This window comes from Pagrus major, chromosome 3 (genome assembly GCF_040436345.1).
Source record: "Pagrus major chromosome 3, Pma_NU_1.0".
Lineage (NCBI taxonomy): Eukaryota > Metazoa > Chordata > Actinopteri > Spariformes > Sparidae > Pagrus > Pagrus major.
The window spans coordinates 8,003,475-8,021,992 of record NC_133217.1 but is presented as its reverse complement, the minus strand read 5'-3'; the positions used below and the strand labels follow the sequence as shown (position 1 = coordinate 8,021,992).

General features: G+C 41.6%; 1 protein-coding gene across 1 annotated transcript; it reads right to left on the bottom strand.

The window, feature by feature from the left end:
* Positions 1–412: 412 nt before the first annotated feature.
* poc1bl (POC1 centriolar protein homolog B (Chlamydomonas), like) lies at positions 413–17,677 on the bottom strand. Its single transcript, XM_073463621.1, has 11 exons — positions 17,550–17,677; positions 13,918–14,352; positions 11,032–11,201; positions 9,352–9,541; positions 8,975–9,160; positions 8,157–8,274; positions 6,524–6,700; positions 4,678–4,809; positions 4,098–4,208; positions 2,692–2,844; positions 413–2,149 (listed from the first exon to the last, which is right to left on the bottom strand). The coding sequence occupies exons 2-11, from the start codon at positions 14,301–14,303 to the stop codon at positions 2,018–2,020; spliced, it is 1,755 nt and encodes a 584-aa protein (XP_073319722.1). The 5' UTR covers positions 14,304–14,352; positions 17,550–17,677; the 3' UTR covers positions 413–2,017.
* Between the last annotated feature and the right edge of the window lie 841 nt (positions 17,678–18,518).

Below are 18,518 nucleotides of genomic sequence, written 5' to 3'. Positions count from 1 at the left end.
CTGGCCTGCTACATTGATGTAGAAATGTATGTACTGTATATGTGGGTCTGCCATTAGTTATCAGTGTTATTCGCTTTCCTACCAGTAGGTGGTGCCAAATAACAGTGAATACTGTATTCCCTGTCTGAAGGGATGAGGAGTGGGATGCTGTGACAGCTTGTCAGTAGATGCCACGGTCTTTAGTAACTTCACATAACTGTTTCATGTTTTCGTTTAAACTTTCACGAAAGAAAAAGTCACAAGTAATGAACCTGCCACTGCTACCTTTTCTTTTGCCGTATGTGGCGTTGTATATGACAGCTAACAGCAAAGATAAGATAAAAGCTTTGCATGTCACATTACAGGCAGTTTATCTGGGCAACGTACTGTGTGCAGAGCTGGGATCAAAAACAAAGAACAATAACAATATGCATCGGTGGTTAGTTTTTTATTCTTTCAATCATCCCAACAAACAGCTTTAATCAACCTCAAAACATCCATCCATCCATCCCATGTCAGTCACCTTCTCCTTCATATCAAGTAATCATCGTCATCCCTTTTTGCATTATCAGTAGTTTTAGAGGTGCTTTAAAATACCATTGCCCCACTCTGGTCCCTTAAACCAAACATTATTTACAAAATGGTAACACAAAACAGGAGTCTTCTTACATGTTTACCCACTGTATCCAATGACTCGCATGAATATCTCATATTCATTAAGTCAAAGGGCCACAGACGCCAAACATTGCTCAGTGATAAGCAGTCTTAGGCAAATACAGCTGCTATTCAACAAACATTTCAACAACAGTTTCACTGCGTCTCTCGGTCCTCGAATCCCAGTAGAAACACCAACATGGTCTTCAGTGGAAAAAAACACAACAAAACAGGAGTATTTTTGATGCCGTTTCAAGTACAGTTTACACACAGGAGTCTTAACAAAACAGTCTGGCACAGCCAAGTTGAAGGATTAAATTAAACAGGCGCTACCTTTAAGGCTTTTTGTGTCTAAATAAGATCAAGTGCATCAAGCCAGTGTTGTTTTAGCATTTTAAATGTTCTAAATACATTTGACATCCACTGGCACATTTCATTTCGGCACAAACAAGTTCTTTTAGGGTGACAACCTTTCAAAAGGCACGCTGACAGATGTTTTTAAGGTATTCTTAATTTTACACAACAGGGAAGAATAGATTACAACATTCCTGTCAATTCGCTTAGCCCTCTGGGGCAAATTGCACTTGGTACAAATGCTTAATGATTGCTTCAAGTCTTGTTCAGGCAGCATTCTACCCTGAAACTGGCTCCACAGACACGAGATAGAATTGAGAGGCAGTCTAGTATGACCGCAGCGCCCGCTCTCCCTGTTTTCCTCTCACATGATGGAGCATGTTAGGAAGTGGCTGGTTCAGGGCAAAAATGCTGCTGACCTTACATTCCTGGCGCGTCTTCTTTGAGCAGCTCCTCTTCAATTTTTTATTTTTTTTTGACAGAGTTTAAAAACAAGCGAGGATTTAACAATAGTAATTCATATTAATTGCACATCAAGGTAACATTTTGGAGTGCAGCATGATTTTGTATGTCGTTTTTCTAGAAAATGCTCAGTCTCCATTTGCTTTAAAAGGCACTTCTTTCATGTGCTGGTCAGTCAGGATCAGTTTTTCGCTGCTTTCGAGTCATCGCGTTAGATGAAAGAACACATGATAATAATGACACTTCAGGTGTGCGCTGGATTCCGTTTTGGTTGCAGAGGCACTTGGATGAGCAACACGAAAGTCTCAAGTTCAGCTGGTCTGCTTAAAAAGACCAAATAAACTTCTCCTTGCAATTCTCATGTCATTCACACGGGTATAAAAGCGTTGAATTGGGTGAATCATTGGCTTAAAGTGACCTTTTCACCACCTTTTTTTTTTTTTGCTCTCCATTCCCATTCAGTGCAGACTTGGAGAGCAGACATTCAGAGAGACATCCATTGTAGTAATTGCACTATGGCAAAACAAGGTCACTTGAGGTTCCCTGCCACTTTCCTCTCTTCCTCCTCCTACCACTCAAACTTCCACTGCTGGGTTTTGTCTCCCGTGGTACATCGCCTTATCTGGACGTCCGTGCGGCCCTCTTGCGTGCGGTAGGCTGTCGCACACATGTCAGAGTGAGGGTGGTAGATGGTCCCATCCTGAAAGGATTTAAGGAGAAAGTTTGGATTACAAAACAACAGTCACTTATGGGTCGAGAACTGGTTGCATTGCAGCGATATGTGACATCGGCAAACTTGTTGTCTACTATTTTTCAGCCGTAAGTGTAACATTTAAAGATATACGGTTAAACACGGTTGTCTGACCTACCTAATGTTCCTGCTTATTTTTGTATAATGTGTTGCTTTGCTAGTGTCTTTGATAAACCAAATCTACCCTGTCAGTCAGACTAACTAATTTTAGGTAAACACAAGCTGTTAGTTTCTTTAGTCTGTGGCCCAACAGGTAAATTAGGTTTCAAACTCTAACTTTAGTGGAAGTGTTGTTATTATACGAAAGCATCAAACCCACATTTTAGAGAAACGAGATGTACACTCTGAAATAACATCAGAGAAAAAGAAAACTAAATGGTCTGTAAGCTAGTGCATGATTCAGGGTTTTTTTGGCCAAAAGTTACTGTAAACAAACATTGTGATTGGTTCTATAGTGGAATAATGACGTCTTCTTGCGTGTGAACCCCTACCTGTCTGAACTCCCAGATGATACTGGGTGGTTTGACTTCCCCGTCGCTAGGGCAGTGCCGCATCCCGATGGAGGTCTGTCCCTCGGGTACTTCAGCACACAGCTCCGTCACCGAGTTGAAACGGATCTCCTTTTGAGATGTGTATTCAAAGTACTGCAGCAGAAGAGAGACATGGTTATTTGCTCTGTATATACCACATAAATGGGTGGTTGGTTGCCATTAAAAATGACTTAAAAAAGAAACTGGAAAAGCAGCAGTCACTGAGATTAAAACACTGCTCTGCCTCCTTTCCAATTGTTTCGGTACATCTCTCTTTCTACCTTAATCTCTCTGCTTTATTAAGAAAGCCTTTCAGCAAGCACAACGGTGCAGTTTGGCATGCTTTATTCTACTAGGATTACAGGATGTTTTCCTCTCGCTCTGCTTTGTGATCAAGTCCTGGCTAAGCTACCATTGCATGCCGTGTCTGCGTTCCTGTCGAGGGATCTCATCAGTGAGGAGTTGGCCCTCTCAATCAACCAGACATGAGCACAAACCAACCCCGCCCCCCCCCCCCCCCCCCCCACTCCTCTGGTGTCATCTCAATATCCAGGCCCATCGGGACAAAAGATGCAACACTCCCTGGGCTACTCGTTAAACGGAGGGTCAGGTAATCAATCTTCATACTTCCCCATCCCTCTCTTTAAATCTCATACATCTTTCAGGTGTATCGGGGCCCGTAATGGTTGTTTCTAATAAAAGACTCAAACTTATTTACCCAGGCTGTGCCATTCACTCTGACTGCAAGGCTCATGTATCTTTTAAAATGGAACGTGGGTTCTTATGTGGGCCAGGGAAGGGGGGGAGCAGGAGGGAGGCCATGAAGGGCCCTCAGGTTTTTGTTTCAGCTGGGGAGCCATTAAAACATTGATTTTCACTCACACATGGTGCTTTTTTGTGACTGTGGACACCTGATGCGGCACATCAGTGGGGTAATCAGAGATATCAAGCAGGTTGGAGATTCACAGAAAGGAGCTCAGCCTATTGTCTGACTGCAACATTAAATATACATCCTCACAGACAAATAATCTGCTGCTTGCTAAACCATCCATCATGGAGCTGGCAGGCATTCAGCTTAAAAAGTACCAGTGATTCAATTGTGCGATATTTTTGGGTATAAGGGGATACAATGCCAGACTTACTTTTTCCCTTCATTACATTCAAGTCAGGCTGGACACACCAGCAGAGAGCAATTTTCTGGTGTGAATCAACTGTGGCAGCTCGTTTTAGGGGTTAGCAGAAAGCGTTGACATTTCAAGAGAAATCTCCTACTGGGCCAAGAGAGGTTGTGAGACTGTGACAGAAGAGCTACGTGCACAGGAGAGATGGAGACAGACAGAATAAAAAGTGTGAAATGCCCGATGTACCTGGTTGCCTCCCTGGCCGTGGCAACCAAACAGAGAGAGGTGGGCACCTGTGGGGCTGTGCTCTGGAGCGTTGTAATCCAGACATTCGGAGTGAATCCCTGAGCTCCGCACCTGGCAGCAGGAGAAAAATAAATATCAATACAACTTTAAAAATGCTGTCTTTTATTGATTCATTCACTCCATCTCCAAAATCTCGCTTTGGAAAAAAAACATACTTTTCTCTGCTGTTTGCTTATTTTCCACATCAGCACACAGCTATTAAGCAATCAATATGAAATACTTAAACCAATTTTTCATTGCTGTGCTTTCAAGTCAAAACGTCAATATTTCTATCTCAGAGAAAATGCCATATTTTCATGTTATTTCATTATTGTTACCGTTTCAAGATTTTTTTGAAAATGCTCTTGTTGCATATAACATTTGATTGATGCCAAGGCGAAACAAGTAGCAACAAGGTAAGGTGATGGATGTTAAGACGTTCAGGCCCAAGAAATCTTTTGATTTGAAAATTTGACACATGCTGCACTTTGATTGTGACAGGATAATTAGTGGAATGCAGATAAGGATAGCAGACACTCACAGCTCCATGCCAGCCTGCCCTGTCCTCAGGCACATGTAGGTCAGGGTAGATATTCTTCAGATACCAGTCAAAGCTGTTGCATTTCAGCCTCTCCCTCAGAACCAGCCGCTCCGAGACATCCCCATAGCTCTCCTGTAAGTACACACAAAGATAATAAGTCATCTTTCCAAAACCGTGGGTGAAAAAGTTACATTTCATCAGCAGGAGAGGATGCAAACATGTATTAAGTATACATCATAAAAAGGGGCATGGAGTAGGATTTTTTGTTGAAAATATTTAAAAATTAATTTCAAGTATCAGCAGAATGTGTAGAAATAACAGTCTTGATGTTATTATGTCTATGTATTGTGTTACAGAGATATGTACTGAAGTTGGCATGCTAACCAGCTAGTCCCGGCCTGTAGTTCCCGCAGTTTGCAGTTGCTGTGAGGACATGCTGCCCTCTATTTGTTTTCAGTGTGAATTTGACAGGTGGCAAATTTCTACATATTGCACCTTTAAACAAAACAGTCACACCATAAAATTAAATATTAACATCCTGGTTATGATGTTTGAATTCCTACATCTGAAACTCCACAACCGGGACATAATTGCATACACCATTAAAACAAACATGCAGGAGTTAGGTCACACCTAGATAAGGCGTGTTTGCTAAGGTGTGGAACTTCAAACCTTAAACAATTCAAAGTCCAAAATATTCACACACCTTCATTTAACCTTTGCACTATCTGAGGGTGGAATGCAACTACCAGGTCTGACGGACACACCTAACAATTTAGTGTTCCAGTGTTTCAAGATCGGGATATAAGGAGAATTTGTGGAGATTAGCAACAGAGGGATGCATTTTCTCAAATAAACAAACAAATAAATAACCCCCTTTTAAAACCTTTCCCCGAAACTCTTAAAACATTTAAACCTTATCCAAATAAATCCAGGATACGAACATTCATTAAACATTAATGTTTGGTGTTTTTGTGAAAAACAGGCAGGTACGGAAATTGATTTAACAATAAATCTGGAAGACAGTAAAGTGGTCCTCCTTCAGTTTGAACCAAAACCAATTAAAACAATACAGAGTAACTCAATGTACTTCATGACGAAGAGTATTCCAAAACAACATTATTGTCTGTAGCTCTACAGTCTGCTTTCACATTATGACAGCTGCAGCATATTAGATACGGAGGTGGTGATCTGGTCTGGCAGTGCTGTGTTCAATCTCCCCCTGACCAGGTAATTTATTGTTTGATCAAAGATCCCTGACATTAATAATGTAGCTTTTTTTCAGAGAGGTGAAACTGAGATACATGAATTTTTGATGGAGCCCAATACTCAGAACCTGAGAGGCACACGTTATCGCCTGCATGCTCGTGCACGCCCTCTCAAACATACGCCTGACCCAGTCAGACAGACAGTGTTTCGTAATGTGTTGACACCTAGACAGGTGAATCATATCATATGAAACATCAAAGGTAAGCCACTCTCTGGAACATATTAACATGGTGCTGCTAGGTGTAACATGGCATCGCTGCAGGGCTTCATACATGACCAGCTGAAGGAAAAACAACTGTGTAACAGGTTGACTAAAACATAGTTCAGTGCCCAGAGAATAAATTGTCCAAATATGATTCAGGGAGTATTGTAAGCTTGTTGCATTTCTCATAACAGCATCACAGAAGTGCATCCAGCCAGACACACTGTTTAAAAGTTCCATATTGTACATAAGTGAGTGAACATAAGTGAATAGAGATGCTGCAGCAATAAACAATCTGAAAAAAATGTCACCATTAAAGCATATAAACATTTTCTCATCTACATGCTAAACACAAAGTTCCTTTAACTGTCTTACCTTCCGGGCTGGGGGGTTCCTGTTGTAGAAGTGTTGTTTATAAGAGTCCATCCAAACCTCTGCAGCTCGTACGGTATTCTGCAGGAAGTTGGGCCGTGCGTAAGGGGCCTTTTTAGGGAACACGTGGCCCACATGAGAGCAGGGGTGAATCTCCAGTGTGCCCCCACACTGCCACACCTGAGGAGATTAAACACATACCATAGCATATTGGAGATCTTTTTAGTTTCCTTTAACCTCATTATGTTGCTTCTTATAAATGTTTGATTTAGATCTTTGTGGATAAATAATGCTCCAAAACAGGTTTACCCAATCCTTGTACTGTATGTTCATACCTACTACAAGATTAAATATTGATAAATGGAGAATAGTGGTTAAATGATGGAAGCTGGAATTAGAGAACCAGCAGTTACAAGCATATGGTTATCATTAACTAAGTACATTGTCTATTGTACACCACGTGTTGAAATGATATGTCACAACAACTGGTGAACTTTGGCTCTTGTGTCTGTACTTCAAGTTTGACTTACCTGCAAATAAACTAGCAGGTAATTTCTAAGTTGCAAATAGTAAACTTTTCAAACTGTTCAAACTGACAAACAAGTCTCATTTACAATAAGTCTGCTCAAGGGATCAGTCCATTGACTCATTACATATAGTATATAAGCCTAAATGTCTCCTTGAAGGAGGATACAAACCTTAATACGAATAGAATAATATCTGTGGTGCTTTACTAGAAATGCGCTCTAAATGACAAACAAAGCTGTGTGCTCTTTACCGTCAATCTCACCATGAAAATTCAACCTTCTTGTGACTCATAAGACTGCATTTGAAAGCATCTCGGATTTATGGTATAAATTTGCATTATATAATTGCCACGGAAAAACAAAAGGGAAAAAAAACAACAACCTTAAAGAAAGAAAGGTTGTTAACATGGCCTTTCTTTATACTTGGCTGAGCTATGCTCCAATTACACAAGGCAAAATCATTATCATATATCCATAGCCAAACAGCCATTAAATGACAGTCCCTTCCATCTTAATTCACCAGGCACTTTACCCTGCTCCATATCTTTTTACCACTCCAAAAAGAGCATTGAAAACCAATTCACTAAACATAAATTATGTATGGCAAAATGTCCCAGTGAGAGGCATTTTTATTTCCACATGCATAACGCATCACTCAGGGGAACAGCCTATTCGTCTTCGCACCGAAAACACATACACAATTTACATCACCTACCCTTGGATGCTCCTGCTACAAACTCACACGTAGCCTAAAATCTGTGCCAGTTTGATTGACGCAGACAAGTGAAAAGTGACACCGACGTCACAACAAGGCATCAGCCAATATCGGGGTGCAGTTTCAGACGCCGTGGCCGACTGTGATCTGACACTGACATGCGTCTCTCACATCAACTACCCGCTGACTGCTTGCTTTAGATGGATGAATCAAAGGATCAGGGGCTTTGAAAAAGATTCCCTTTGGTAATGAAATGTCAATGTGTCAATTCTGCCTGTGAGTAAGAGATTTTGGTAATGAAGCCAGTTAGATTAGTCACTCTGGTTTCAGATTGCTAAGTGGCGCAACAACTGTAAAGTAGTGACTCTGCTTACTGAAGGAGAACTGAACTCACCCTGAAGGAGAGCTCCAGGTTTTCTCCTCCCCAGACCTCCATGCCCATATCATATGTGCCCAGGTACTCAAAGTAGCTTTTGCTCACAGCAAATAATCCACCTGCCATTGTCGGAGACCTGGGAGAAACAGAGACAATAAGGTCACTGTATAGTGGTAATTTTCAATCCTGCATTCCCAACAATACGCCTAATACGTCAGCTTAAGAGCCACTTCATTAAAAGAAGCCTTGAAAGATTAACTAAGCTAATAATCATGCCTCTGGTACTGTAAAGAGATTGCTCTGCGCATAACCTGTCTAGTGCAAATTTGCATAACCGTTCATCACAGTTGGTTGTGATCTCAACAGACCACAAGAAATCCAACAGACTTGACCCTTTCAACCCATAGTGGTATGTGCAGCATGCTTTTCCTCAATACAAGACTTTGTGTTAAGTTGCACTTTAAAAGATGCAGCTTCAGCTTGAGGCAGGGTGTACTAAAATTTACTATATTCCTGTTTCTGCGAGGAGGATTGTTACTTAGGATGCAACACATGTTTTCAGTACGGGCTTGTTAAAATTTAAAACATTTTGATAGATTCCCTGACCGACTTGATGTTTTGATTCAAATGTTTAAAAGATCAGTCAAACTTTCTTATGGTGTGATAGAAGTGGAAATGTAGTAAGTAAATAATACAGTGATATAACACATGCAGTAACAAATTAGCAGTGAGAGGTGTATTTCATTGTTGAGAGCAGAGCTCTACACTGATACTGGTGCCAATCTGATAAAGTGACCTCCCATGGGAATAGACCTTCTGAAGTATCATGCAGTCACCTGATGGGGTCAATGCGAGACTTGCGCCTCTTGCGTTCCACTTCAGGGACGGAGTGCCACTGAAAGGTGAGTCTCCAGTCAAAACCCCCAATCATTGGCTCATCCGTTTGCATGTAATACTCAAAGGTGTTCCAGTCAATGGTGTCGATCACGGGGCACACAATGGTACTGGCATTCTCACCGATCCTGAACACAAAGCATGGCAAATAACATGCAGATACAAAACATGGAGAGAAAAAAATATAGAAACTAGAAAAACTCATCAGTATTTAGTATTGCTTCCAGTTTTGATCTGTATTCAAGTTAAGTTTGTACAAATGCAAAAAGATTAAGTTTCTTTGGGTTTAGATTTTACTCATTTAATTTGGTCAACACACCTTTCCAGCAGAGGCTCAATCCATCCAGGGACACACTCACAGTGACAATCGAGGAATGTCAGTACGTCACCAGTAGCATAGGTGGCACCGATGAGACGTGCCCGGACAAGACCCTCCCTTTTATTGGTGCGGATGAGCCGCACACGTTCCAGATTACTGATGTAGTCAGCTAGTTGGGACTTCAGGTAGCCTACGTTTCATAACACACACACACACACACACACACACACACACACACACACAACACATTTTTGTAGCATTAAAGTAAAGTTGTTTCCTCGTCCTATGTTTAACTTATCTTTCTCTAAAGCCAACTTCACTGATTTTTAGAAATATTGTCATAACAAGCTAAGAGATACACAGGAACAAAGCAGCATTGGGATCTATTTTTGGAGTTGTGTTTCTGGCAACCAATATTTCAATTCCCTTTCTTCTGTTTTGGTCTCCACCATTTCCTGACAAATGTATTTGCTCTTTTGCTTCCTATGCCAGAATTAATTCACAAACTAGTTCCCCACTTTATCTGTCTTCCAGATGGTGCGTACAGTTAGTTTGTCGGAACATTTTTTCCTTAAAATGGCTGCCTACCCCCTGGTCAATGAGTGTGACTCAGACTTGACTAAAATGTTAATTTGCGGGCTGCAAAACCACAAAAATAAGCTCAAATTTATTAATGTGATTCAATGTTAACATAAAAAATAGTAGTTTTATTAAAATGTTTGCTGATGAATGGATTACAATTTTGTAAACACTTCAGATATACATATACATATGTACATATCAGATGAGTGGCACTGACACACCTTTAATGGCCTAATGACAACTGAGATGAATACAAGGCTTGGTATGCTACACCCGTTCAACCAAGTAGGAAACATGAGAGAAAGCTGTCAGTCCTCCAGTCGCTGTCTGTCTGTAGCAACCGTTCTGGTCGGGGAGTGGCATGTCTAGCATTCCATTTGGTCGGGGTGGTCAGAGGAGAGGAAATGATGTCATGGCAGCTCAGTGCACACTGAAGTAATCATTATGGTGTAATGTCTCCGATACACAGAGACTAGACTAGCTGGGACAGAATACTAATTCCATTAAGACAGAAGGACATCAAGCTACACCTATATCCAGTTTCTGAGACAAAGTAGTATCGTTCTCAGAGTTAGCACGAGTCTGCAGAAATTAGTCTGAATCCATTTGCTGATGAAGACCGTGAAATGCTTGGAAAAGCTATTTAGCGGACCTTTTAGTGGAGATAAATTGTCACATATACTCTTCCCAGGATTATGAATTAATTTCAAATAATGACCAATGACCAAAAACAATGGCAACAACTTCCAGTTCACCTTGAAGTAAGTCTAAACCTTATTCCAAGGTGCCCTGACTTGTTTCCGAGGATGTTTTACTAATTGCTTTCAGAACATACCCAGAGGGATTATCTATTCACTTCTCTGTAGATGGTATCTTTTCTCTATATAAAGCAGAGTCCTGCTTGACTCGTTCTCTCACACGCTGTCAATGTGAAGAAATCAAAGCACAACTGAGGGTTTTTTTGTCCGCTTTGCTAAATTAGGCCAAGACTGTCAGCCCAGTTTGCGCCTGAGCTTTAAAAGACTTTTTTTTGGTCAGTTTTACTTCTACTGAACAAAAATTACAGTGTTTATTTTAAATGAGTGTGGAGGGTCAGACCTCGGTCACTGTAGTCATCAATGAGGATGATCTCTTTCAACAGGATGGCAGGTGTGGTCTCCAGGACACTATGAATAGTCCTCAGCAGGGTGGACCAGGCCTCGTTGTAGAAGGCTATGATCACAGAGGTGGTAGGTAAACGCCGGTAGTCAAACTTCTTACTTCGGCATCTGAGGTATGTTTATGTGTGTGTGGGTGGGGGAAGAGACAGACACAGATGACATAAGCATAACGAAACAACAGCATCCTAAATCACCTCATACAAGCAGAAATTCTGGTTTCATACAGCCAGAGCAGCTTCAGCAACTATCGTGGAAGGGGGAGGTGTCTGGTCTTAATCCAGATGGCAGTCATTAAAACAATAAAGTGCTGCAGAAATATGGACGGGGGTGGGGAGGGTATCACACCAGTGAGCAACATACCACAGCAGTGCTCTGGGAGAGACCACAGAAACTTGAACAAACAGTGCCGAAGAGAGCAGAACAGAACAGAGAGAGGGGACAGGGCCAACACTGGATAAAAACTCGAGTGAAAAACTTGAAGGGCTTGAAGGAGTGAGAAAAAAATGAGGCACGGACAGAGAGAGACAAAACTCGAGGAAGTGAAACAAGCTCTAATTTTATGAATCAGTGGTGTACAACACTGAAAGAGTGTGACCACTGGCACAGGGTGAATTACTTGCAGTAATTTTGTAGCCAGAGTCTCAACCCACAACTATGACAGTGTTTGAAGTGGGTTGGGATTAGAGCAAATATGTTATGCTCCTGCATTAGTCACAACCAATCTGCAACAGTGTTCACAGTGCTGCAAACCTTTCAGGATGGAGAGAGAAGTACAAAGTTAATCTGCCACCAAACATGCTCCCAGGAGGAAACTGATGTAACTATTGAGTAGGTGCAGAGCTGCAACAAGCGTATAAACAACACCTTAAAATAAATCAGCTTGAGAGGAAACAACACATTTTGTTTGTAATTGCTTATATTGTTGCTAGGCATGAAGTCAAACAGAAATGCTAATGCACTTGGGAACGTTTGACAACAAAGAGGCATTCACCATACATTATCGGATATCTGTGAAGGATGCAAGCCACAAGTCTGACTTCATGTACAAAAGCTGACAGTGACTGACTGGTAGTTCTATGCTGGATGACCATCACAGCTCAGCTAATATGTATGAGGGGTGGGGGAGCGGATCAACCTTGCAGGTGTCCACAATCAACCTTTTTTTCCTACGAATTGAAGAGATTGCAGTATTTACAGTCCTCTAGGGATGGCACAATGTAAGATTTTATCATGGATTGAGATAAAGAAACACCCAGGATAAGCTGATCGAGGTAAATTTCCATTATTATAGCCTTACATGAGAAAAACATGAAGGAAAACAAAAAGCAGTCTAGCTTGATAAAGTACAGTCCTGGATTGATTTATTAGTTTTTTTAAATTGTGATGTGTGTCTTATCTGTGATACAATAAAAAAATATTTATTTCTTAACAAAATGTACAGTTAAGTCATTCCAGTACATTTTAGTGCCAATTTAAGCATATTGTGATGATTATTGGGTCGATATGCAAAATCGCAATTCAAGAGAAGGGAGGGGATTACTGACTGCAAAACAAAACAGGAAGTTAGCTAAAATCACACTTACACAGCTTTAAAAAGAATAGTTTGCGCTCATCCCTGATGTGTAAAGAGATAACATTATCATGTATCAAACTATTAAAGTAAAACTAGCTGACATATCGTCCACAAAACAAGTCTGTAAGCTCATGAATAGAATCTGTTCATACAAAAATAGCACAGAGCACCAGTGTCTTGTGTCATGCAGCTCCGTCATGGTATAGGCAGGCAGACCGTGAAGCACATGAGTTGTGCACGGCACTTTCTGTGTACTAACCCATTCCTTACTCTGTCTCCTCTATCAATTATTTCAGACACAAACCCTCACTAAAACACAAAAGACCGCAGGCACAGGCAAAAAAAATAGTAGGCTTGTCAAAAATGTCACTCTGCAGGCATACAGAACCATCATGCACTGTCATAAAAGTGAGTTCGGTCGGTGCAGTGACTTTGTTTAAAAAGCTCCACAAGATGCTGCTACGGATTTCCATTACGCCAGAGGAATGATGATGATATGTCTCGTTTTAACATCATCCACGCATAAGCATGTGGTTTGACTTTCAACCTTCTGCTGAGAAGATCAAAGCATCTTTCCAGTCTTCCTTTGGATATGCAGGCGTCTCGCTGCTAAAATGGTTTATTCCAGTTTCACCTGGGCGACCTTCAGCTCAACTTAGATCCACTGCTAAAGGGAATTTACGCTTCACAGGGACACTTCATATAAAACAAACACATGGCTTTTACACAAATGATGGGTCTCGCCTCATTGGTGGATACCACATCTGGGTTTCATTAGGAAGGGAGGCAGTAAGGGATGAGGCAGCGGCGGAAGGAGAAACTACTAATAAAAGACATCAAACTCTGTGTTTCATCACAGAAGAGGTGCTGAGCTGAGAATAGCTGCGGACGACAACTCTGGATGGAATAAATCCATTCAGGCAGAGACCCGCTTACGCCGGCTTCTATAAGCCCTGCAATGCATCATGAGAGCCTTCATCCTTGTTTCAAACTGTCAGTGGAAAACTGATTCCAGTAAAGAGCTCAACTTAATCTCTATTGAGTAATTTATCCCTGACACAGTTGTAGCACAGCTATCAGCTAAATGCAGCATCCAAGGCCAGAGATACATAGACGTTTGGAAAATGTGAAGGGCAGGAAATAGAAAATAGGTGATTTGATAGAAAACAAGTTTTGCCAACTCAGGCTGTTGCAGTCCATTAGTCACTTTCTGACTGGTGGCTCATTCTTGTTTAGGATGCATTTACTCACTCATTCATCCTGTGGTCCTGGATGTGTCGATGGAGGGAAATCTTATCACTGACGTAGATATTGATGGCATAGCGCTCCACGCTGTCCTGCTCCTGTTTCTTCTCTTCAGGGCTGAGGCTGAGGTGCGTGGCCCGACCCCATTCCCCAGGTGCATTGCTGTCTGGTGGTGACCTTACGTAGAGGGGCCGAGCCAGCAACCCGTCAGCCCCGCTCTCCTCTACAGAGAGCTGTCTCTCCAGAAGATTGTGTTTCTCGTCATCATCGTCGACGGATGAAGAGGAGGGGAAAGAGGAGCGTGCTAGCAGAAGGTAGCCCAGCCACAGCACCCAGAGCAGGAAGCCAGCCTTTGCCAGCACGCCCAGTTTTCGAGAGCAACGCCCCCTCATGACGGAAAGCCTCCCCCAAGCTTCTGGGTGCCCTACAGGACACAAGGCTCTGGAGAACAGAACGAGACACAGAGTGAAATAAAAAACATGGTCATTAAGATTTTTATACAAAATGTCAGAAACATAAAATATGTAGTTAGTCACTGTGAGAAAAATCCAACAATGGCACCAAGTAACAACCACAGATAGGAGGAGATTTACAAGATTGAGCTCTTTAATCAAGACTCTTCCCATTAGAAGGAGGTTTAATCAAGTAACAAACTCATTCACAGTTAAGTGAAGATATTCACCAAAGCACTTAAACCCAAGAAAGACTGTTTGCCTATAAGTTCACAAGAGCCCCAAGGACACAGCTCCAATAGACGAGACCTGTAGTAATCAACGCCAGCATCATAAATATAATCACATGCTTAGGGCTGCATTAAGATGCTCGTTAAATACAAATTGCAAAGATGGAAGAGGCTAAATTATGGCTTACAGTAGAGTAATGTGCTGAATAAATTGAGTCTGTGATGCACTCCAACGAGAGATGTGCTACCCTGATGAACTTCATTACAAGTTTTAGTCACACTGCATCACAGTGAGGAGGGTTTAATTTAAAAGATTGTAAAAAGTTGCATGGTTTATTTTATAATTATTTAATTCCCAGTGAAGTTTACCGTTTCAGGACACTGATGTAATTTTAGACAGTCCAACCAACGTAAAACCCAAAGACTCTTCGTTTACTAACATTAATGACCAAAAAAGGTGGCAAATCATTACATTTAAGATGCCGGAACCAGAAAATGTTTCAATTAATCAATTTCCGAAGTAGCTGCTGATTAATTTTCTTTCAATTGACTCATTTAATCGACTAATCGTCAAAGCTCTACACTAATGTAAACAATATATTGGAATATTCTTCTGATAAATGTTGACTTGATTGTCAGTGAAATTTTGCAATGTTCCTAACCTGTAATAACACATTGTAGCAATCAGTTTTGTGTTGATGCCTGTTAAACAGCATTCCCATATCTTCATAAAAACTGTAACAGATATGGTTACAGTGATCAAACAGTCAGGTCCAAGCAGGCCTTTTGTTTACAATTAGATTAAGGATCAGGCATTTTGAAGGCTTCTCATTTTCGGATTACTGTTCGCCTCCACTGAGTCACAAAAAAAAGGATGTTGCTCATAGATCTGGGTGGCATATTTGCACAAGGATAGATCCGTTTTTTCCTGATTTAAAAATAGGATTATCCTGGGTTTGGAGATGCACGAAGATGGCAATTTTAAACATTCGTGTCTGACAGATCAGCTTAGCATGCCAGGATTTGAAAGAGGCCTGCGGTAAAAACAGACCACTTAGCTATGTTGACACTCAATTGAATGTAATCACATAATTGTGTTGCATTAATATTAGAGCAGGGTGCCTTTTACACTAGTGCCAGCCTGTGCCAGACAAGCTTAGCAGCAATACTGATGCAAAACACACACACACACACACACACACACACACACACACACACACACACCAATAGTGCTTCTCCTTCCTCACACCAACCAGAGCACAATGAGGGTTATTCCTAATTCTGCCAAAACGCTGGTTACAGTTTGACTTTAGGTTGCTTCGGAGAAAGCACAGTCAAATCAAGGTGAGAACTGTGTGTGCTGAGTGCTGTGTGAGAGTCTATACAGAGTCAGAGAGAACTCAATTTTCACTGTGAGTTATTCAAGGCTGCAGCAGCAGCAGTGCAGCCCTTTCACTCTAGTCTGGGCCCTGGCCAGAGGACTCGGGAGTCCTGAGGTTACAAAATGGAGAGCGCCTGCAGACAAAACCCCCTTTTATTAGCTGTCCATCACACCTTCCAGTCTCACTGAATCTGATAGCCTTACTGGGGAGCTGTTTGGAGCGAGCAGGAGGGGGCAGAGGCCTAAGATGCAGCTTAAATCCTGCCCCAGTTTTTGGCTAAGAGGGAATGAAACAAAAAAAAAAAAACACAAGAAGGGGAGTGATGAGGTTTGCTTCTTCCCAGGCTGCAATCTGTGGTGCATGTTTCACCCCGTCACGCTAACAAGACTTTAAAAACAGGGCGCTGTGAAGAAGATGAGTCAATAATTTATGTTAGCTATACACAGGAAACAAACTTGGCTTGCTGTTGGGAGTCACTTGATTCTCAGATGTCGGCACTGACTAAGTTTAATATGTGGCACATGAGAGTTGCTCTCCATGGTTAGTCTGGAATGAGCAGTCTGTCCTGCACACTGTACAATACACACTGTACAATACACGGCTCATTTACTCATCAGCCAGTCCAGAGATAAGAACAAACAGCTGTAAAAATTGCAAGAACCCAGTGAGCACAAGTAGAACAGGTTATACAGTACGAACAGCATACACATTCATCCTTCCCTTTAGCCAGTTGTACTTTACAGACAGGATCAGTGACTCTACTCAGCAAGACAACATCTCTTTGCTGATTACATTCTGCTCGTGTAAAATGGACAGCAACTGTTTTATAGGAGCCAGCCTGTGATGAGTTGTGAGGACAGGCTTAACTTAAAAGCTGGATGCTGACGTTTTGCATCACGATGTGTCCAAACAGACTTGATCTCTGACAAATGTTGCTCCTCCTCAGCAGATGTGGCTGCCAAAAAGGCTCCACATTGAAAGCAAAAGTAAAACTCAGTGTCCTCCGTGTTTAAACAGGATGAAATGTCTCCCCGTGGCTCTCTACGGTCTGTCTAACTACGTTTTGTATCTGGGATGTTATCTTTTCGGTTGTTTGTCCAGGTTCATGACGCAAGAGGTTTCACAGGTGTTTGGAGAAGGAAAATATTCGATTGGAGAGACAAGCAGTGACACCTGCAGTGCCAAAACACACAGTTTTGCTACAGGTCTGTTGAATTAAACTAATATTAGGATAGCAGCTTGTGTTAGAGTCAGCAGAAAGGGTGGAAGATCGTTAACATGAGGATTAACGCAGCAGTGACTCAGGGGACTGATGACAAATCTCAATTTTCCAAAGAAACGACAAACGACTATCGGCAATTTAACAGCCGTGTCAATAGTCTGCGTTAGCTTCGCTGTCAAACCAAAGCGCCGACAAACTGTGACTTTCCTGGTCAACAAGTACGTAAGGAAGTCAGCGGTGCATGTTAAGTTACGAACAACGAGCAAACTGCACTTTGAACGTTACGTGTATGACAGTCACAAAAGCGCATTTCTCTGGAAAACAACTACGATGTTAGCTTGTTAGAGTTTACCTTGACAACAAGTTACATGTCTCGGAGTTTCTTCGAGGTTGCTCAGGCCGTTGTTTGTCAGCCCGACTGCGGTCGTCCTCCGGTTAAACCTCTGGCTTGCAGATGTCAGCATACCCACATCCTCTCCTCCACGTTGGGCTTCTGACCTGTGCGTCAAGGCGACCGTAAAAACAATACAGGTTCCGGTGAGGCCTTTCATAATAAAAGGACGACGGGGATCTCTTCACGTTTAAAATAAATTACAAGGTACAACAACATCAGCAAATACAAATTCAATACTTAATATACGTTAAAAATTTACTATCCTGGGTTCTTCAGGTTAATTAGACAGGATACAAACACATTTCTGACTTAAATAAGCGTTGGAAAATATGCATAAAGATGATTTCAGCCAGGCCACTCATGACTGTTCTTGCACTGGTTACATTAGCATATCGTCTGATATTACCGTAGTGTTTCCTCATACTAGCTTCCCTATGCACAAAAAGACATAATAACTTTGTTAAATATTACTTCCGGTTTTGGGACCGTCATCGCTAGTTAGCTTGACGCAGCCTTTTATGCTAACCAGTGTTAGCTGTCATTAGTCTGTGCAGCGATTTGCCTCAAGCTATAGCCGCTACTTCACTTCAAGTTTTATTGACTTAATCAGTGAGTACGTATTCAGTGCCGGATGGCGAAGATTAAACTTAAAACTTCAAAGTGGAACCAAAAAAAACTTCCAGACGTGTGTTTTGGTGAAGTTTTAGGTGAACAGAAACTGCGATAATTCAGAAATATTAACGACATCCACGACTTTTACTTGAAAAGTAGCATCTGAGATGCTGTGTGTCGGTGTGTGCCCTGTAAACACCTCATCTAGATGCACTGTGAGTTTAAATTCATAATTTTATTGACAAAGATGTATTAAAATGTCAATCAGTGTATTAAATCGTAGAGCTACTTCAACACACTGTTCAATCTGTAGTA